The sequence below is a fragment of the Selaginella moellendorffii genome, unplaced genomic scaffold, assembly GCF_000143415.4.
Source record: "Selaginella moellendorffii unplaced genomic scaffold, v1.0 SELMOscaffold_34, whole genome shotgun sequence".
NCBI lineage: Eukaryota > Viridiplantae > Streptophyta > Lycopodiopsida > Selaginellales > Selaginellaceae > Selaginella > Selaginella moellendorffii.
This window is the reverse complement of record NW_003314295.1, coordinates 282,093-304,652: the sequence shown is the minus strand read 5'-3', so window position 1 is coordinate 304,652 and position 22,560 is coordinate 282,093. Positions and strand designations below refer to the sequence as shown.

At 39.8% G+C, this 22,560-nt stretch overlaps 1 protein-coding gene and 2 pseudogenes across 1 annotated transcript; all 3 read left to right on the top strand.

The window, feature by feature from the left end:
* The first annotated feature begins 653 nt into the window (after positions 1-653).
* On the top strand, positions 654-7,223 carry LOC9655717 (annotated as a pseudogene).
* A 696-nt stretch (positions 7,224-7,919) lies between these two features.
* LOC9639404 lies at positions 7,920-13,732 on the top strand (annotated as a pseudogene).
* Positions 13,733-14,378: 646 nt separating this feature from the next.
* On the top strand, positions 14,379-15,205 carry LOC9639403 (ATP-dependent zinc metalloprotease FTSH 4, mitochondrial). The gene is made up of 3 exons (XM_024682362.1): positions 14,379-14,488; positions 14,551-14,775; positions 14,853-15,205. Exons 2-3 carry the CDS (start codon positions 14,587-14,589, stop codon positions 14,973-14,975), a joined length of 312 nt encoding a protein of 103 aa, XP_024538130.1. The 5' UTR covers positions 14,379-14,488; positions 14,551-14,586; the 3' UTR covers positions 14,976-15,205.
* The last annotated feature ends 7,355 nt before the right edge of the window (positions 15,206-22,560 follow it).

The following is a 22,560-nucleotide window of genomic DNA, read 5'->3' as shown; positions in this document are numbered from 1 at the left end:
ACTTAGAAAGAGTAAAGATTGGAAGAGAATTTGAGACAGTAAGAGGCGGCCTGGAGCAGCACGATTAGTGTAGATGCAAGTAGAAAACCTCACGTCATTGCAAAGCATGCTCGAGAAAACCTCGAAGTCATCACAAAGTGCCGCTTAGCATGTTTCTATCGAGGGCAAGCTTTTTCCAGCTTAAGAAGGAAAAAAAAACATCGGCATGCTCGTATAAACAATGGAAAGCAAAACTCGATGGCCATGCTAGAATCCCCACATTATTCTTTTTTAAAAAAAATTCAAAAACCAGAAAAGAAAATATGCTGGGCGGAAAAATACTGCGGCCAAAATTTGTTTTTACAAGTGTATGGGCACACACAATCGATCGCGCATCATTCGTGCCATCTGGTCAAATCACCCTACCCCTGTGACCTACGAATTGCCTCCAAACAGCGCCAGGGGCGTCCCCTTCCTCCTGGGGCCCTCCTGGAATGCGTTGCCACCTTGGAACGCGCCCTCGGCCCGGGGAGCTCTGCCATCCGTGAATCGCGCTGCCTCCTCTTTAGTCATTGCGAAATACCCTGGTCGTGTGACAATACTTTCTACTCAATCAAATAGTGTTCTAACATTCTTGTTTGGAGCAAATTCTCTTGGATAATGGTCCCACATTTATGGCTAAGGCATATCACATTTTAATATCTCGGCTGGGGACATGTCACACTTTCACAAGTGTTTATCATCCACAGACAGGTAATTTGGTGGAACAACTCATTTAAACTTTTAAGGGGATAATTGCAAAGTATGTGAATTTACAGCATTTGGATTGAGATGGTTATTTATCATCTCTTCAATATACATATGTCACAAGGGTATAGAGTTCTATTAGCGCATCACTATATAAACACTTTGTACAAAGGGATTAGGAATAATTAATACCACCTACATATCCACCAATGCCTCCTCTTAATGGTTTAACAAATCCTAACCTGTCAACTAACTACCTTCCATCCTTCTGAGATGAAAAGATGATGTGAGGTCCAAATATATGGTTACAATACCATATACTAATATTAATAGCCATCTATAATAATAAGGAGGAGTTGCCAAACTATTTGGGCTGCCGAATCCAACCAATCACAGCCGTCTAATGGGGGGTAACTATAAAAGGGTTATTTCTTTAACCACATGTTAGTGAATAATCATGTTGATGCTTGCTCCCAGCCAATGAGAGGTGGCCAACTACCTAGGGCGAGAGAGGAAGGCATTGCAACACATGTCACATAAAAAGTGTTTATTAGACTGCATCTTTCCTGAAATTGCTATCATTATCCAAACTCACATCTCCACAGATTTTTCTTGAGATCTTTTGATTTTCCTACAGAAATTGCCACTATTGCTCCCAGCATGAAGGATCTCCACTGCTGCTTTAGGTAAAAGGCATAGCCCTATAGGAGAGCGATATGCTCGAGAAAATAGTTAGTGAGGTTGTGGCTCCTGGATCTCCCAGGCAAAGATCTCCCACTCAATTGCCACAACAATCTGCGGGAACAAGCGCCAACAGCAGATCTAGAGCCACAAGCTCCAGATCCAGCGCAAGATGCAAGTAGTCCTCCCAAGCCCCCAGCAGTGGCGGCAGCAGCTCCACCAGCAATGACAAAGGTGAGCGTGGCTGCTGGATAGGAGCCAGAAGATGCCACTTAGCCTCTCATACATTTTTCTTCTTTATGAATAAGACAATTCTTTGTTTGTAATGATGTATTGACCAGGCAATTATAGCAATTCCACATGGGGATGAAACTCAAATTTCAAACATGAGGTTGACAGTTAGCTTAGTCTTAATAAAAACAGATTAAACACCTTTATAAATATTTTGATTAACAACAAACATAGTTTATTAGGTTTTGAATTTATAGTTTGTATTTAACATATATTAATAACAATAATTTTTTGTAATTCTTTTCTTAGTTCTGGGTAGTAGTATTAGTGTTCTTAAAATTTTATTGTTCTATATTCTAAGTAAAGCACATAGCAACGTAATTCTTTGCTAAATTAATTAATATAGATGTTTGAGTTTAAGGGTATATATAATTTTTGTTAGACTTTAGTTTTTCAATAGTGCTGTTTTTTAAATTGAGCAATTTTCTGTGGGATCTGAGTAATATATTAATGTTCTTAATATTTTAGTTATAAATTTATTTATATTTCAAGTAAACACATAATAATTAAATAATGCTTCCATAAATTAATAATAATTAATTAGTATGGGTAGTAATATATTAGTTTTCTTACCATTTTAGGATTCTAAATTTGTTTGTATCCCAAGTAAAAAAATACTTTACATGTAACATCTAATTAATAAAATTATTTTTAAGTAATTCTTCATTTAATTTTTTTTTCTAGGAGTGTATTAAATATATTTATATTCTAATAACTATAAAAAAATTATTCTTAGCAATTTTTATTTTACTTTTTTTCTGGGTTGAGTATTAAGTTTCTTAAAATTTAGTGTTCTAAATATTTTCATCTTTCTAAGTAGTATAATATTTACTTACTAATTCTTCTTTTTTTATTTTGGGAATATATTAATATTCTAAATATATGGTCTATGTTGTATAGTATTGTATGTATGTGTGTGTGTGTGTGTATATATATATATATATATATATACACACACACACATAGAGATATCATAAGGAAAAAATTGTATAAAATTATTGATTTTTATACTCATTTAGCATTTGCTGGGCAAAGTGGGGGTGTAACTGTAAAAGAGTTATTTCTATACTTAGCAAATAATCATGCTAATGTTTACTCTTAGCCAATGGGAGGCAACTAACTACCTAGGGTGAGAGAACAAGGTGTTATAACACATGTCATATGCAAAGTGTTGACTAACATTGACACTCAACCTTTTGCAATGAAGACCCTTTGAAATCAAGAGGGTAAATTCTAAGGTTTAGTGGAGAGTATTTGTGATGACAGCAGGCTTGACTATTGGCAGCTTCAAGTTGTGGTTCAAGCTCATATTTAAATCTCTTTCCCTTGATTTAAAGTTTTGTGAGCTATAGCATGTACTCTTGCCAATCTCTGGCACTGGTGCCTCACATTCATCCTAAATGAGCAAATTCCTGCATGGTGCCATTCTTTTCTCATTGTGACTATTGGTCTGCTTCTTGTTTTGGGAATTAAGATGAGTTGTAACACCACTGGAGCTACTATTGTAAGTGGATTTTCTTGTAGTGAGATTGCATTTTCTCAAACTTCTTAGCAATGGAAAGATTTTTTGGGAAAGTCATTGAGATTATAGGTACTTTTTTGCTCTCTTCTTCATTTTTATTCTGTTTTGTTTTGTTTCTTTGGATTCAAGGTAGAGTTGCTTCAACACTATAGTGGTGTGATGCCTCTAACAACATGTTTAAACCACAAGCAAGCAATTGATGAAGTAAGCTATTCTCCTTTCAATATAAGTTTTGAGAGTTCTTTTTTGTTCTTTAGGTGGTGGCACAAGTTCTAGAGAATGCAAAAATGAAAGAGTCAAAACTTGCAGTAGTAGCTGTGACAATTAGTCTTGGTTTGAGTTTATACTTGGATAGTAATGTTCTTTGTGATCTTTCCTAGGCTTATTGTTGTGCCTAGTGTCAGGAGGATTATGTTGGGCATCATATTGAAGAATTTCTTGGTATGTAGTTTCTCAGCCACTAGCATCAGAGGGGCATTCATGGCTCACATGTGGCAGATCCGCTTGGTCACCAAGATAGTAATTTTTTTACTTTCTTTACCAGGTGAATTCATGGGTGTAGAGATTGGGATACTAGGTGCTGACTGCTGGCCAAACTTTGATAGTAGGTTCTATCTCTTGCTAATTGTGTTGCCATGGTGATGGAAGTGTGGTATTAAAAGATTTTTGATTATCTAGTGGCAATACATAATGCTCTTGCTAATTTAACCAATGACAAGTTGTACCTATGACGTGATAGTTATACATATCTTTGGTGCCATCACTAGATCAAAATCAAAAATTAGCAGAGATTTAAATTCTGTTTAACGGGTTACTACAAGAGAACTTATTTTGTTTTATAAAGTATTATAATCTTTGAATATTTCAGGTCAAAATTAAATTTTATAATTTAATTTAACAGTATTTATAAAAATAATAAGAAACTTATATTCTGTACAAATGGCATGTCTAAATATCACTAAAACATATAAAAAACCACAAATGATGGTATATCAAATGTGGGTTAATTTAGTTTTATAAATGTGTAGGACCATGATCAAAGTTTCAAGTGTTAATACAAAAACATTAAAAAAATTTAAACAATAAAAGTACATATTATATTTTTATATATAGCCTTACTTATTTATAATCTAACTTATTATCAAAAAACAACTACGATAATGTATGCAGTATTTGATTAAACAGTAATATTTTAAAATATTCTTACTAACTACAAATATATTTTATTAGTACATAATACTATGGAATATAAGATTTGAACTTATAGTTTCTATAACATATATTTACAAATAAATTTTTTCTTGACCGGATCTCATTAGTAATATATTAATGTTTCTAAAACTTTATTGTTATATATTCTAAATAAAATTTATAATTAAGTAATATCTTGCAGTAATTATTTTCTTTTGTTTGATAAAATCTTAAAATAAGTTTATCCCAAATAAAAATATAATTTACATATAACATATTATTAATAAAAGAAAATTCATTTTTATTTTTCTCTGGGTCAGGTCTTTTTCTAAATATATTCATATTCCCAAATAAAAGTTTGTATCTAATATTTTATTAATGAATATTTATTCTTACTTATGCCTACTAATATATTTTGTTTTAAATATTTATATTATCAAGTTTACAAAAATTAATTTTTGTATTCATCTAGCATTTTCTAGACATAATTCCCTCAATCAAAGTGGAATATAATATTTGTTGTTTTGATACAATTTTAATTTAATTTTTAATATAATGAAAAATCAAAACAATATTTTGTTAGCTACACAGAATATGCTAAGCAAATGCTAATACATTAAGATTAGTATAATAATATTTTAATAGTTGATTTCAATTTGGATCATTCACTCTTGTATATAAATTAGAGTTTTTGGGTAAATTTATGTGCCCAAAAATTTCTGTATTTTATTTTCATATTCCATACACTCATAATATTAGTATTAAAAATTAATTTAAATCATTTAAAATTTATAATTAAATTGTCTAATTTCGATATAGAAATTTTATTCACAATACTTTTAATTTTTAAAGCCAAAAGAAAGAAATAAATAGTAGGTGGTGGAAGGATGCCGCAGCGGTGAGGACGTCGATCTCAATGCGCTGCTTGCCGCCGCTACGCCCGAGCGCCAAAGCTCGTGGAGATGATCGCGGCGTTGCCAGAGAATGAGCGCGGTCTCGTCCTGCCCAGGCTCTGGGATTGCCATGGTTGCCGTCATGTCCAAGCCGCATCGGTGCCCACACATCGCCACGACTGGGAATATCTGTGTCGATCGAGGCCCAGATTCGGACTTCGAATATAGCACACAGTCCTACACTGGGTATGAACCAACGAGCATGAGAGCAATTTGAGCAAGGTAAATTATATAGTCTTTTTCATTTCTTTTTTTGCTAGCAAAAAAAAATTCAGGTACAATCCTTATATACAGGCTCGAGGTCGAGTGGATCAACTCAGGCGTCTGGGCCATAGCGTGGATAAGGTGATCAAGTTTATGGATTTTCTTCTCTGTCACTGAGCAAAGTGATCGCCACAGGTTGAATATATCCTTATGGGAGGTACTTTCATGTCTTTGCCAGCAGACTACCGCGACTATTTTATCCGAAATCTCCATGACGCTCTGTCTGATCACACCTCTCGAGATGTGGAGGAAGCCTTGAGATACTCAGAGCATGCTGCCATCAAGTGCATTGGACTGACCATTGAGACGTAAGGCTTGCGTGGTTTCTTTCCACACCTGGTCGTTTTCCTCGCTGTTGCAGGCGTCCCGACTACTGTCTGTCTCCTCACTTTCGCTGATTATGTATTTCAGGTGGTTGCTCATATGATGCCTAACCTTCCAAACGTTGATATGGAACGGGACATGGAAAGCTTCCGCGAGTTTTTTGAAAATCCTTCCTTTCGAGCGGACGGCCTCAAAATCTATCCAACGCTGGTTATTCGAGGGACAGGTTTGTACGAGCTATGGAAGACTGGAAGGTTAGTGTATTTGCTGGTATTTTCTCCGAGACAAAACTAATGTGCATCCTGATTGCTACAGGTACAAGAACTATCCACCTGAACAACTCGTCAATCTGGTTGCCCGAGTGTTGTCTCTGGTACCTCCCTGGACTCGGGTCTATCGCATACAACGTGACATCCCCATGCCTCTTGTAACGTCGGGCGTCGAGAAGGGAAACCTGCGAGAGCTGGCGTTGATGAGGATGGAGGACTTGGGCTTGAAATGTAGAGATGTCAGGACAAGAGAAGCTGGGATTCAGGTTTGCTCACATGCTCACGAGTAAGTAACCTTCAACCAATAATTCTGATTCTTTTGCAGGATATACACAATCAAATCAAGCCTGAAGAAGTAGGAGCTAGTAAGGCGTGACTACTGTGCTAACAAAGGCTGAGAGACGTTTCTGGCCTATGAAGACACTAGACAGGTATTTCGCCTAAAGCTTTCTCAAAGTCTTTCTCATGCATATCATGCTTATCTTGCTTGAGAGTGATCATCTAGGATATACTGGTAGGTTTTACTGCGCCTGAGAAAATGCGGTCCCAACGCTACATGCCCCGAGCTGCTGGGAAGATGTTCGATATTTCGGGAGCTGCACGTTTATGGAACTGCGGTGCCTGTTCACGGCCGTGACGCCGACAAGCTACAACACCAGGTCTATTTGTTTTCATCTTTATCCTATTGTCTCAAGCTACTTCCAATTTGTACAGGGTTATGGAACTCTTTTGATGGAAGAAGCCGAGAGGATAGCTCGCAAGGAGCATCGATCCGTGAAACTGGCAGTGATATCCGGAGTGGGAACTAGACACTACTACAGGAAACTAGGCTATGAGCTAGAAGGTCCCTACATGACGAAAAGATTGTAAGGTTACAAGATGAGAATCTCAATCGATTTCTTTGAAATCTTTTGATTTGCAAACGCGAATGTTTAGCATATAGCGCAGCGAGATCTTATGACAGCACATATTGTATTTAAAAGCTGCTAGTAATGAGATCAAACTCTACCACTAGTTGTACTTAAAAAAACTGCTAGTAATCCGAAGTGTTTTACATTAGCACGGGACCTCCTTCCACCGAGCAAAACTATCTTGAATGCTGCTCAAAGATCGCAAATAAAAGTTGACTCCAAACTAGTTAACTTTGAGATTGAATTATATTGAATAAAATAACTCCAGTAAACATAAGATTTCTTCAGTAATCAAAAGTTACTACAATTTGTAAAGACCTTTGATCAGGTCACATTGAATAGCCGAACGATTCCGGTCGAATTCGAGGAAACAACCACCATTCTTTTTTCCAATCTTATTGGTGGTGTTCAAACACCATTGCTGAAACAACTAGTGTACGCGGCATATTCACCCCTGTCAGCGCTTCTATTTCGAAATTTCGCGCAAAAACCCGGGAAGAAAACTTTTCATCCCCGCCAAAGCGTGTGCGTCGAGAAGAGCACTCCTACTTTGTCTAGAACAGGTTTTTATTGGCGAGGACTCTCCATATGTTCCATAGCAGAGGGTCATGAAATCACAGCATCACGTGTGCTTTCTAGTTAAGCGTCTGGACCGTCGGATCAAATCCCAGCCCAGAAGCGTCTAAATGAGAAGCTTCCATGGAGTAGCATGGGGTTGTTTGTGGAAGTTTTCGGCCATGGTCCAAAGAGGCCAAGTGTCCACGTTATATAAAGCCCTAGCTCCCAAACTATTTTCCATTCTCCTCATTTCTTCCGGCTCGATCGATCCAGGGATGTAGCGCCAGGATCTGGGCCCGGAATTCCAGATATTGCCGAAAATATTGCATTGGATCGTCGCGAAAGAGGGGACAAGGGGGGAGCGATGGCGCTTCCGACCGACGTGGAGCTGATGAGAGCGGCGAGCTCGCGATCGTGGACGGAAAATGTCTTCTCGCGCAGCTCGGTCAGGGAGGTGGACGATGAGGAGGCCCTGAAATGGGCCGCGCTGGAGAAGCTTCCCACATACGATCGCCTCCGGACGGCCATAATCAAGAACGTGGGCGAGCATGGGAGCACTCGCCACGAGCACATTGATGTCAAGTCCTTGGGCCTCACGGAGAGGAGGAATCTTGTGGAGAAGCTCTTGGCAACAACGGACACGGAGAACGAGATGTTCATCCGCAAGCTCCGGGAAAGGATCGACAGGTAGTAGAACTGTTTTGATTCGAGTTTCTTCTCACTCTTGGAACAATTGTCTCAGAGTCGGGATAGACCTTCCCAAAATCGAGGTGAGGTACGAAGGACTTCAAATCGAAGCTGCTGTACGTGTCGGCAAGCGAGCTCTACCGACGCTGTTTAACTTTGTCATCAACATGTCCCAGGTTCGTATTATTAACGAAAAAATCTTTTCATCGCTCTCTGGCTCTTACTTTTTTGTTGTGATTTGTTTTTCCAGCAAATCTTGGGAAAGCTACACTTGCTCCCTTCTAAGAAACACGTCCTCACGATTTTGCGCAACGTTAGTGGTATCGTGAAGCCTTCCAGGTAATGAAATTGCTGCAGCTTTCGGCGAAAATCTTGTACTCATACTTCTCTACAGGATGACACTTCTGCTGGGCCCTCCTAACGCAGGGAAAACTACGCTGCTTCTGGCGCTTTCTGGAAAGTTGGACCAAAGCCTTAAGGCAAGGAAGTCCTCTAGCTTTTAGGAGATGGTTCTCATCTTAGATTTTACTTTACAGGTTTCTGGGAGAGTCACCTACAATGGCCACACATTGACTGAATTTGTGCCTCAAAGGACTTCTGCTTACATAAGCCAACACGACTTGCATAGCGGAGAGTTGACAGTGAGGGAGACGTTTGATTTTGCTTCTAGGTGTCAAGGAGTGGGAAGCAGATATGGTAAGCAACGTCCTGGGTTGGCGTGCAAGTGGAATTGACTTTCCTATAACTTGTGTCAGAGATGATAATGGAGCTTTCAAGACGGGAGAAAAACGCCAAGATCAAACCGGATCCCGATGTTGATGCGTTCATGAAGGTAATAAGCACTTTGTGGTTGGCAGCGTTCTTACGAGCTTCTTACAGGCGTCGGCTATAGAGGGTCAGGAGACCTCCATTGTAACGGACTATGTGCTGAAGGTAAGCGTGTTTTGGATCGTGATCAAAGAGGATTCGCGGTTCTCATGCATTTTTTCGCTTCCAGATTTTGGGTTTGGACGTTTGTTCTGATATACTTGTCGGAGACGCCATGCGCAGGGGTATTTCTGGAGGACAAAAGAAGCGTGTCACTACAGGTAAGACTTGGAAGCTTTTTGGTCACGATTTGTTTATGACAAATGTTTAATTTGCAGGAGAGATGCTCGTTGGGCCTGCAAAGTCTCTTTTCATGGACGAGATTTCAACCGGTCTTGACAGCTCGACCACATTTCAGATAGTGAAGAGCTTAAGGCAGTTTGTCCATGTGCTCGATGCTACCATGGTCATCTCCTTGCTCCAGCCTGCTCCCGAGACGTTTGAGCTTTTCGACGACTTGATTCTTCTATCGGAGGGGCAGATTGTATATCAGGGGCCCCGGGAACTCGTGTTGGATTTCTTCGAGACGCAGGGATTTAAATGTCCTCCGAGGAAAGGCGTCGCGGACTTTTTGCAAGAAGTTACGTCAAGGAAAGACCAGGAACAGTATTGGGCTGACAAGAGGATGCCATACAGATTTATACCTGTCCAGGAGTTCGCGGATGCCTTTCAAAAGTTCCATGTCGGTCAGAACATTGCTGAAGAATTGGCGCGGCCTTTTGACAAGAGTAAAAGCCATCCGGCAGCTCTTGTCACTCAGAAGTACGCTCTTAGTAACTGGGAGCTTTTCAAGGCTCTCTTGGCGCGGGAGATACTTTTGATGAAGAGGAACTCATTCGTCTACGTGTTCAAAGGTTCTCAGGTATGCTATCGAAGACTAAAATCTATATATCTGATACTAAAATTTCCAATGCAGCTGATTGTTATAGCCGTAATCACGATGACTGTGTTTCTCCGGACCGAAATGCATCACAGAACTGTTGGCGATGGCAGTCTCTACATGGGAGCCTTGTTCTTCGGCCTGATGATGGTCATGTTTAATGGATTGGCGGAGTTGTCGATGACCATTGCGCGCCTTCCGTATTTTACAAGCAGCGGGACCAGATGCTATTTCCTGCGTGGGCATTTTCTCTTCCTAACGTGATCACTCGAATTCCAGTGTCCCTGCTCGAATCAGCACTTTGGGTGTGCATGACGTACTACGTGGTTGGATTTGCTCCTAGTGCCGCCAGGTTTGTTACATTGATGTTTAGTGAGAAATAGTGTTGATATTTTATGTTTGAGTGTTTCAGGTTCTTCCAGCAGTTCCTCCTCATGTTCCTAATTCATCAAATGTCGGGAGGTCTTTTCCGATTCATTGCTTCACTTTCTCGGACTATGGTTGTAGCGAACACCTTCGGCTCTTTCACGCTGCTGATAGTTCTTGTCCTCGGTGGTTTTCTTCTTTCTAGAGGTAATCCATTGACTATACTCAGGTAGCACAACTTATAATGGTCTTTAATTTCCAGAGGACATTGAACCTTGGTGGATTTGGGGATATTGGTCGTCGCCCATGATGTACGCACAGAATGCGCTTGCCGTGAACGAGTTCAGTGCATCAAGATGGCAGATTCTCGAAAATGCCAATCAGACCACCACCGTTGGCAACCAAGTTCTAGAGTCTCGAGGCCTGTTCCCCAATAAAAACTGGTATTGGCTTGGAACTGGTGCTCAGTTGGCTTATGCCATTTTCTTCAACGTTGTTTTCACTTTGGCACTCGCTTACTTCAGCGGTACGTAGAAATCTATTTCTTTTCTCCATGTAGGTACTCATTTTTTCTATTTAAACAGCTCCTGGAAAACCGCAGGCCGTAGTGTCTGAGGAAATACTAGAAGAGCAGAACGTGAACCGTACCGGCGAAGTCTCAGAAAGATCAGTGCGTGCAAAATCAAAGCGATCGGGCAGATCTTCTAATGCAGGTAATGGTGCCATCACAAATTTCATTATATGGTCTAACATCGAATGCCAGGAGATTTGGAGCTTACGTCTGGTCGAATGGGTGCCGATTCTAAAAGGGGAATGATACTCCCGTTTCAAGCTTTAGCAATGTCATTCAATCATGTTAACTACTACGTTGACATGCCCGCGGTATGCTTTTACGCATTTCCTTTGTAGGATATTGAGTTCTAATGCACTTGTAACAGGAAATGAAGCAACAAGGCGTGACAGAAAATAGATTACAGTTGCTGCACGACGTAAGCAGTAGCTTCAGGCCTGGAGTCCTCACGGCTCTTGTCGGTGTAAGCGGTGCTGGAAAGACAACTCTCATGGATGTTTTAGCCGGGCGTAAAACTGGTGGCTACATTGAAGGCGACATTCGCATCTCCGGCTATCCCAAAAACCAGGCTACTTTTGCTAGGATTTCGGGTTATTGCGAACAAACTGACATTCATTCACCCAACGTTACAGTGTACGAGTCACTGGTTTATTCTGCTTGGCTCCGACTATCGAATGACATTGATAAGGGGACGAAAAAGGTAAGGAGAGAGATGTTTTTCGTAGTCAAGTTTGCTAAGGTGAGTTTTGGAACAGATGTTTGTGGAAGAAGTTATGGAGCTTGTAGAGCTTAACCCTCTCCGGGATGCGTTGGTTGGTCTCCCTGGAGTTGATGGACTTTCGACCGAGCAGCGGAAACGACTGACAATTGCCGTGGAGCTCGTTGCAAATCCTTCAATTATTTTCATGGACGAGCCAACTTCCGGACTGGATGCACGAGCGGCAGCAATTGTCATGAGAACGGTCCGCAACACTGTCGACACCGGTCGCACTGTCGTCTGCACCATTCATCAGCCTAGCATTGACATTTTTGAGGCCTTCGATGAGGTACGGGATTATTACCTTGCAAACTCTCTTGAAAACCTGCCTGCTTTCTCCAGCTTCTGTTGATGAAACGCGGAGGGCGCGTTATCTACGCAGGTTCCTTGGGAAAGAACTCGCACAAACTTGTTGAATACTTCCAGGTAAGTCGCTTGCTTTGTTCTTGCAGACTTGAGATGATTTATATGGATTAATTTCCCCAGGGTATCAGCGGTGTTCCTAACATAAGAGAAGGATACAATCCAGCTACATGGATGTTAGAGGTTACCGCTGCAGACGTGGAGAATCGTCTGGGAGTAGATTTTGCGGACATCTATAAAACTTCTCCAGTCTACCAGTAAGCACACTTGACCATTATCTCTTTCTTGGCTAAACCACTGGTGTGTCTAGGCACAATGAAGCTATTATTACTCAGCTGAGCACTCCGGTTCCCGGCACGGAGGACATATGGTTTCCAACGCAATACCCTCTGTCGTTCCTCGGACAGGTCATGGGATGCTTGTGGAAACAACATCAGTCATACTGGAAAAATCCATACTACGTTCTGGTTCGCATGTTCTTCACCTTGGTTGTCGCGATAATATTTGGCACAATGTTTTGGGACATCGGCTCCAAAAGGTAAACGTTGTGTAGTTCAATCGAGCGTTGGTTCTGACTCCTGCCTTTCTCTCGTGAGCAGATCACGAGAACAAGACCTCTTTAATCTGATGGGATCTATATACGCTGCTGTGCTCTTCATTGGGTTCAGCAATTTGTCAGGAGTGCAGCCAGTCGTTGCTATCGAGCGAACGGTCTACTATCGAGAAAGAGCCGCTGGAATGTACTCTCCCCTTCCATATGCTTTTGCTCAGGTAAGGCATACATCCGACTCTTCAGATTTCGTTTGACTCATCAAGGAAAACTCCGTGCGTCCAGGTCCTGATCGAGATTCCCTACGTGTTCGTGCAAGCCTTCGCGTATGGACTCATTGTGTACGCGACGATGCAGCTGGAATGGACAGCAGCCAAGTTCTTGTGGTTCCTCTTCTTCTTGTACATGACGTTCCTCTACTTCACGCTCTACGGCATGGTGACGGTGGCGCTGTCACCCAACGACCAGATTGCAACCATCGTATCCTCGGCATTCTTCGGAATCTGGAACCTGTTCTCTGGCTTCATCATCCCTCGACCCGTAAGTTCATGAATTCCACACATTTCTTTTCCGATTTCTTAACACTTTGGTTTGTTTCTTGGTGTCTCTCAGGCAATTCCAGTGTGGTGGAGGTGGTACTACTGGGCCTCGCCACCGGCGTGGTCTCTCTACGGCCTCTTCACGTCTCAGCTTGGAGATGTCACCACGCCGTTGTTCCGGGCCGACGGCGAAGAGACGACCGTGGAGCGCTTCTTGAGGTCCAACTTTGGGTTCAGGCACGACTTCTTGGGCGTCGTGGCCGGAGTTCACGTCGGCCTCGTCGTCGTCTTCGCGGTGTGCTTCGCCATCTGCATCAAAGTTTTCAACTTCCAGAACCGATGATCGATCAATTGGTTTTCGTGGGAGAAATTCTAAAGAACGAAGAAACTCGGTGCTGCCCCCATAACGATAGCTCCAGGGGCATCACAACATTTTTTACAATGAAGAGAATGTACAGTTTTCTTTGAATTATATAACCAGCCAAAAGGCTGGGTTTTTTTTTTTTGAATGTGTACTTTAGAATATTCGGTCTCACGCGGGAGAATATGCCACGAAATTGAAACGCGGAGGAGCGAGGAGGAGGGGTTGAAACCCTCTGGGTATTCTCGTGTTCTTGATGGTTTGGGGACTTCTCGCGGAGGCCGCCCTAGCGCGTGAAGGATCGATTTTGGGAGCTCGGGCGGCATGGCATGGCGTCAGTTGCTGGAGAAGGTATGGCGCTCTCTTTCCTCTCTCCCATTAGGGCTGCGCCCGCGCTGATTGCCCGCGGATTTCGACCACAGGGAGGCTCCTCCGCCAAGCAGATGGTGTCGGCGGCATCCTTGTATGGGCTGGGACGCGCGATTGTGTTGAAGCAGCTGGATGCAGGCATTTTTCTATCCGATTTCCCTCGTTCTCTTCCCGTTGCTAATGACGCTTGAATTTCGGATGGCGCAGGGATCGTGTTGAATCGCCTCAAGAGACGCTGCATGTCGAGCTACACAAGCAATTTCTCGAGAAGGCTGGAGGAGCTGGAGAGAGAAGGATGGCCCGATGCTCGGAGAAACAAGTGAAGTTTCTAAGAGATCTTAACAAGGTGGATCCCGAGGGAGTGATTTGGTGGTTCGAGAGTAGACCACTTCCGCAGCACAGCGCCGGTGCTTTGGCCGAGTATCTCAAAGCTCTCGTCAAGGTCGATAGGCTCGATGACAGTGCCTTGTTGAAAACGCTGCAAAGAGGTAAACGCTGTAACTCTTTCTTTATCGGATCTGATCCTCTTTTTTTTTTTTAACTGTGTAAGAGTAACTGCATCGCTCAAGCTGAGGCGCGACCGATCATGTCTTCGGCATTTCCGGCAGTAGGAGCAGCCACGAAAGACGGAATTTTGGGCTCTCCCAGTGCGCCAATCCACATGGTCACGTCCGAAGGAGGTTTTAGAGTTCAAGTGTGGCGGACTGTTCGAACCTTGGCTCTGGGCTTTCTCCTTCTCTCTGGCGTTGGGGCCATTATAAGGGCCTCAGCAAAGGTAAGCATCGTAGAGCATGGCTTGCAATGCAGCGACTGGAAAGACGATGCTGGCTCGGGCAACTGCTGGTGAAGCAGGGGTACCGTTTTTCTATTGCAGCGGGAGCGAGTTCGAGGAAGTGTTCGTCGGATGTGGTGCTCGGCAAGTGCGGGACTTATTCGCAAGCACTCGCCATGCATAATCTTCATGGACGAAATTGATGCAATAGGTGGGAGCTGAAATCCCAAGGACCAACAGTACATGCTGGTGGAGCTGAACGGTTTCAAGCAAAACGAAGGCATCATAGTGATCGCGGCTACGAACTTCCCCGAATCTCTCGACAAGGCGCTTATCCGTCCTGGTCAGTTCGATCGGCATGTGGTGGTTCCAAATCCAGACATCCAGTTAGAGAACATCCATTTATGTATAAACACCTTGCTTTTCTTTTTTTGTTTTTTCTCATTTTTTTATCTCTTATTTTTCTTCTCTTCTCTTGAACTTTGATTTTTCTTGTATAGATAGCAACACGTTTTCTGGCACAAGTTTTATAGTGAAAGAAGATGCTTTAGCTATTTGAACACCTACCTAGAGGTCACATTAACGTTCTTGTTACATAAACGTATAAGTTTAGTCTCTTGTTATATGGGTTGTAGTGTTCTTCCATTGCAACTTTTATGAATCTTTCTTTTTCATAATTATTTTTTTTATTAAATGTGTTGTGGGTTATGTAAAGCACCCACAACACATAAACTCGTCCCATGTCTAGTGTCATTTTATATTTAGTAAATTTCTGTAAGCTCCTGAATTTAGACTTCCCGAGAGGTCACCCAACCCAGTACTATTCAAACCCAAGGACGCTTAACTCCAACTATCCCAAGACCCTTAACCGATTGAAAAAGGGGGTGCACTCTTATTCATGAGCCCTTTCCCTCTATATTTAAACCCCATAGACCGTCTCTCAAGTCGTTCCCTTTGGTTGCTTACAATCCACCACGCTTCCCTGCAAGTTCACGCCCTCGTGAACGGAAGCTGAGAGCCGCAGCTCTCTCGAGAGCCTCGCTCTCTTGACACCCTACCCCTTGGGTCAAGCCCAGCGGGAGCAAACTGGACCAACCAGATGTCAATCAACATGTGGTGTGATTCCCTTAGCCAACCAAAAGAGTCGGACCATGTGGTGTGATTCCCCTAGCCAACCAAAAGAGTCGGACTCGAGACCCCTCTGATACCAAATGTAAGCTCCTGAATTTAGACTTCCCGAGAGGTCACCCAACCCAGTACTATTCAAACCCAAGGACGCTTAACTTCAACTATCCCAAGACCCTTAACCAATTGGAAAAGGGGGTGCACTCTTATTCATGGGCCCTTTCCCTCTATATTTGAACCCCATGGACCGTCTCTCAAGTCGTTCCCTTTGGTTGCTTACAGTTTCAAGTTTGTCCCAGATACTAACTCCTGATACTGAGGGAGGCTTAAGGTGAAAGCCCAAAGCATGTGTTCCTTAAGGGGGGGTGGGTGGTTGGGCTACGGGGGGGTTCCAAATGTATATTAGGGATAGTGGGTAAGTTGAGCATGGCTAACCAACCTGAAGCTCCTGCTTGTGTGTCTGTCCTTGTTCTGCGTCTGGCATGTGTCATATGGCATAAAGAAGGTTTAGGTTCCGCTTTTTGGTGTTATCCTATGGTAAATCACCATAGGATAAAGGGTCAAAACCACATGCATTACATTTTCCCTATAGTTTTAAAAGTATTTTTCATTTATAAATTCTTGCAAGTTGACTATATGATTGTGGCTTTTACTTCTGGCTGCTACACACATCATCAAATTTGTAAATGACTAGACAAGCATGCATAGCATATAGTGGTAATCACTACAATACTAAAAAAAAGAAGACGAAAAGGTAATTTTAATGGGGTAATTTATTTTGTTTATAAGCATGAATTAACATTATGAGCACCACTCATTAGATTGAGTTTTCATTTTATATCTCAATTTTATTTGTAGAACAAATATATAGATATACTACTTAATAAAGAAATGTGTTTTAGGTATTTTTAGAAATGATAAGTAGGCTCTAAATATAGAAATACACCCCTTTTTTATACAAAGGTGAACAAGCCACACTATTGAGGAGTAAGGTTGTTTATTCACATTAGTTGAGAGCAAAAATACATAAAATTGGGAGTTTGATCCATATTTGAGTATATTGACAGTCATATGTAGCTTCTATGCAAATGCCTCCATGCAGCATTTACATAAACTCCAATTGTTTATGTTCTTTGTAAGTGCTTCTATTTTGTATAGATAGGTGAATTCTTTTGTTCTCTATTTAAACAAATTTAAAGTTTCAAAAACTTCATAGGATCTACTTTTGCATCCTTAATGTCATGCATCCTCTTTTTCTACTTGGGCATAGCTCAACATGTACTCCATAGCTTCCACCCTAGACATGTAATGATCTTTGCTAATATTGTTCTTGAAAGCAATGGAGTGCAACTCATTACCCTCTTTATCTTAGAGATGGAATTGCTGGCTTCTATAATTGCCACTTGAGATTGGTAGATAGAAAGAAAAGGCTTTTACATTAGAGAGCTGATGTCATTAGTCTATTTGCTAGGAGGAACTTCTGTAATGTAGCTATATAATCTAAGTATATTCTCCCTACACAATTGCAAAACTAAATTTTCAAGTTCCCAACTGTAGTGTGGCAATAGAGAGGTTGCACTAGATCTATTCTCTGCAATGAAGTGCTAAGGATTAGTTAGATAAGAATTTAGAATAAGCTAATATCTTGTGTTAGGGTGGGGTTCCATGTGTCCCTTACCTGGAAATTTCTCCACCCCAGAAAAAAAACTCCCCCCTTCTAAAATCTTATAACCCTGTTTTACTAATATAAATGTATGATTAAAAAATGAAAACACGGCAAGCCGAAGTTTCCAGTTCAATTTTATACCATAATTTTTCAAAAATATATTAATTAACTAGCAAGGAATCCAGCTCTCATGGCAAATTTTTAATGATGTCTTACTAAGATAGAAACATTGTTCAAATACAATCTTGTAAATATTTTTAAAGTACATGCATACCATATGAAATAAATTACATGTTGATTTTCATGATCTGCTCAACATTTTAATTTTATAAAATAAAAATTAATAATGAAGTTTTTATAAGAGAAATTTATTAATAAATCTAATATTTAAACTGTCAAAATAAACTATACTTCTGACTTTAAAATTAACTCAGAGATATTTATATCACTTTTTGGTAAAAATAAATCATTATATACAAAATATTATATATACAGCTTAACAAAATCCCATATATACTTTAAAAATTAAAGATGTGTATATTCATAAAAGTCTGGATAATTATATTAGTTTCTTATAAGGATTATTATCTAGTTATTATAAACATTTTAAAGATTTAATTCAATTAGTTTAACTTCACATAAAATATTTTAAAGTAATATCTGTTTTCAAACATTTTGTTATTTAACTTATAGCATTCTTCCCAATCTTATAATACATAGTCTGTTTAAAAGGTTTTTTGCCCAATGGAAGGGATTATCAAGTATTATAACAAGTTGAGTTATAAGTTTATAATATTCAACATGACATTCAGGAAACCAATCTTTCATAAATTATATATATGTAACAATTAAAGCACTTGGATTATCAAGTATTATAACAAGTTGAGTTATAAGTTAATAAGATTCAACATGACATTCAGGAAACCAATCTTTCAGAAATTATATATATGTAACAATTAAAGCACTTTACAAAAGGATCATGAATAAATTATATTATCTATGGATGCACTAGTGCCTTCTCTTTATATTCTTCTAGTATTGACTATCCTTCTGAAAGGAGTTATATTATTGTATATTATCATGAATGTAGTGAAACTTTAATAAATACTGGATTGGATTCAATTTGGACCACTTTCTACTCAAATACAATAGAAATTTATATGTAGTTTAAGTGTTTAAAAACTTCACTTGGACCAATGGAAAAATGCTTGTTAAATACTAATCCCAAAACCTAACATTATCAACTTGTGGCAATTGTAAATATAAAATAACTATATTAGCAATACAAATTTATGAGTATACCTATAATATATATACAAGCTAGAAAGATAATAAATAAGCATCCCAATTTAAATATTGAAATTTTATATATTTTGCAATCATCCCTTTGAAGGTCATAATGATTTATTCCATGAAACCATCATTTTATTAATTATTAACACACAATGATGTAGTGTCTCCTTAGTTGAGATATTAAGATGTAAAATGCTTCAACCATATGTGTGGGATCATTATTTGATCCACTCTCTTTGGAACACCATTTGACAAAAAATATCTAACAACAAATACAAATGCAACTTCTACTAATGGGTTAAATAGTTGGATTAGCAGTAGTCAACCACAAAAAAGCCTTATTAAGTAAAACACTATTAGCACAAATAAATGGGAAATTATAATTGATTCTAACTATCAAATTCAATTATAAGTCTATCAAGATCAACTTATATGTCTTTGTGAGAAATGCAATACCCAAGATAAATCTTGGGATCCAAACAAGCAATTAGACTACTTTAGTTTCAAATCAATTTGACACAATTAATTTAACACCTTTTGGATATTATAGACATATATACTCTTATTATGTCCCTTTTGAGTGGATCAAAGTATCAATAATAATGTTAGTAGTTATTTTTAGCATATTGTAAAGAAATTTATCTATTATCCACTGGAAAGTTGCAAAAGTATTATTCAAATGAAAAAATCATGTAATAAAATTTTGATTTAGCACTATCCATAACAATTTAAACTCAAGTTTATGATCACACAACTAAATTTGTTTTATGCTATACATATGCATATGGTTGTTGTTATAGAGAGTGAAAACTAGCTTTACCATATGATGCAAATGTAGAGAATAAGATATGGTAACAGACAGAGCAATGAAAGATAAGTTTAAATTCGTATAAGGAAATACAAAAAAGGATAGACCTTTTATTATAAAAAAAACTTAGAAAGTGGTTAAATAGGTATTAAATGAACCTCTTGATGAAAGAGAGCAATAAAAAAGAAATGGAACATTTACAAGAACAAAAGAAATCTAAACAATGCAAAAGTTAAATAAAAATAAATAAATAAATCCAATTACTCTTAACATTGCCCTTCATCTCCTATGTATAATATGTATATTTATATTAGTCCAAAACTCTAGGTTATATAGAAGAAAATGTGGATCAAAATGCTATTATATTTTTAATTTTTTAAAATTGAGGTGTGAGGGCCAAGTGTACAGCTACGATGCCGTATACTAATATTAGCATAGTGGGATTTTGGTAACCGTCGGATTGGTTTCAATTCGGACCACTCGCTCCTGTATATAAGCTAAGGTTTTTGGGCTAATTGATATGCACATTTCTGTATTCCCTTTCTATATTCCATGCACTCACATTGGTGGAGGTGAGGGGCACCTTTGATTGTCCCTGGGGAGTGCTTGGATTTGGGATTTCGGTTTAGATTTAGCTTTTGCATTGTCTAGATCTAGCTTTTTCCATTTCTTTTCTTCTGTTCTTTCCTTTTAGGATTTTGGTTTAGATCTAGCTTTTTGCATTGTCTAGATCTACCATTTCTTTCCAGCTTTTTGTCATTTCTCTTCCTTTGCTCTTTCTTTTTTCATTCATCTTCATGGCTGATCCGCAATCTCCTCCTTTGACTCTAGAGCAGCAGTTGGTTCAATTGCTTGATGCTATCTCAAAGCTCTCGTCAAGGTCGATAGGCTCGATGACAGTGCCTTGTTGAAAACGCTGCAAAGAGGTAAACGCTGTAACTCTTTCTTTATCAGATCTGATCCTCCTTTTTTCTTTTAAACCGTGTAGGAGCAACTGCATCGCTAGGAAGTTTTCAAGCTGAGGCGCGACCGATCATGTCTTCGGCGTTTCCAGCAGTAGGAACAGCCACGAAAGATGGAATTTTGGGCTCTCCCAGTGCGCCAATCCACATGGTCACGTTCGAAGGACGTTTTAGAGTTCAAGTGTGGCGGACTGTTCGAACCTTGGCTCTGGGCTTTCTACTTCTCTCTGGCGTTGGGGCCATTGTCAAGGACAAGGGCCTCAGCAAAGGTAAGCATCGTAGAGCATGGCTTGCAATGCATGGATGCGTTTGTTTTAAGGTCTTGCCTACGTGTTGAACTGGCATCCTTGTCTGTATAGGAAAGGAGGTCTTACTCACGCCCCTGGTTCCTGGCAGGGCTGGGTCTCAATGAGGAGGTACAGCCAAGCTTGGAGTCTAATACCAAGTGCAGTGACGTGAAAAGAGTCGACGAAGCCAAAGCGGAGTTGGAGGAGATTGTTCGCCATCTTTGGGATCCAAAGGTCATTGCTTTATCTATTTTTCTTTCGTGTTTCTCCGGTTTGTAACTCCAGTCTCGGTTGCTTCTTTGCAGAAATTTACCCGTCTAGGTGGCAAGCTACCGAAAGGCGTCCTTCTGGTTGGGCCTCCTGGAACAGGAAAGAGATGCTGGCTCTGGCAATTGCTGGTGAAGCAGTGGTACCGTTTTTCTATTGCAGCGGGAGCGAGTTCGAGGAAATGTTCGTCGGAGTTGGTGCTTGGCGAGTGCGGGACTTATTCGCAGCTGCGAAGAAGCACACTGAACCAGCTGTTGGTGGAGCTGGACGGTTTCAAGCAAAACGAAGGCATCATAGTGATCGCGGCTACGAACTTCCCCGAATCTCTCGACAAGGCGCTTGTCCGTCCTGGTCGGTTCGATCGGCATGTGGTGGTTCCGAATCCAGACAGCTACTTAGAGAACATCCACTTATGTATAAACACCTTGCTTTTCTTTTTTTGTTTTTTCTCTTCTTCTTTTCTCTTATTTTTCTTCTCTTCTCTTGAACTTTGATCTTTCTTGTATAGATAGCAACAGGTTTTCTGGCACAAGTTCTATATTGAAAGAAGTCTTGTTACATAGGTTGTAGTGTTCTTCCATTGCAACTTTTATGAATCTTTCTTTTTTATAATTATTTGTGTTGTGGGTGATGTAAAGCATGACTTTCCAGATAAATCATGGCTATTACAATCTTTTGATTGATGTTTATAAGAAAAACTTGAATATAAAAGATGCTAAGAACTAGATGTAAGAGGCTTTTTACATTCTGAACTAGGAAACTTTCAACATCTTGATAAATGATTATATAGCTCATTTGGAAAGGTCGAGGAGCTTTTCATTTAGACACAAAATCAAGATTACAGTCCTATTAACTCATATAACCTTTGTTTACCTAGGTGAACTTGTTATAGGACCTAGAGAAACACAAGTGTGAACCAAGCATTGATATAGATGATTATTATTTATGGCAATGTAGTGTTTACACTTTATAGAGAACTTGATGATATATCTTTACTAATCAGGCAAGAGAGCTTTACAAGGAAGAGATGCTTTTTACACTCAAGGTTGTTGAAAGTATATGTGATTAGCATCAAGTATAGGAACACACTCCATCCCTTTCACACAAGGCTTGACAATATAGGTAGTTCTTGAGAATCTAGAATAATGCAATATATTGCCAAAATGTAATGGTTTTCCCTATAGTTTTAAAAGTATTTTTCATTTATAAACTCTTGCAAGTTGACTATGTGATTGTGGCTTTTACTTCTGGCTGCTACACACATCATCAAGTTTGCAAATGACTAGACAAGCATGCATAGCATATAGGCTACAATACTAAAAAGAAGAAGAAGAAAAGGTAATTTTAATGGGGTAATTTATTTTGTTTATAAGCATGAAT

What these genes read in the sequence shown, in the direction of transcription:
- LOC9639403 (XM_024682362.1), top strand. Translation starts at nt 14,587, where the DNA reads ATGTCTTCGGCATTTCCGGCAGTAGGAGCAGCCACGAAAGACGGAATT. An exon ending in TTATAAGGGCCTCAGCAAAG is followed by an intron (nt 14,776 to 14,852) that starts GTAAGCATCGTA and finishes CTGGTGAAGCAG; the next exon opens with GGGTACCGTTTTTCTATTGC.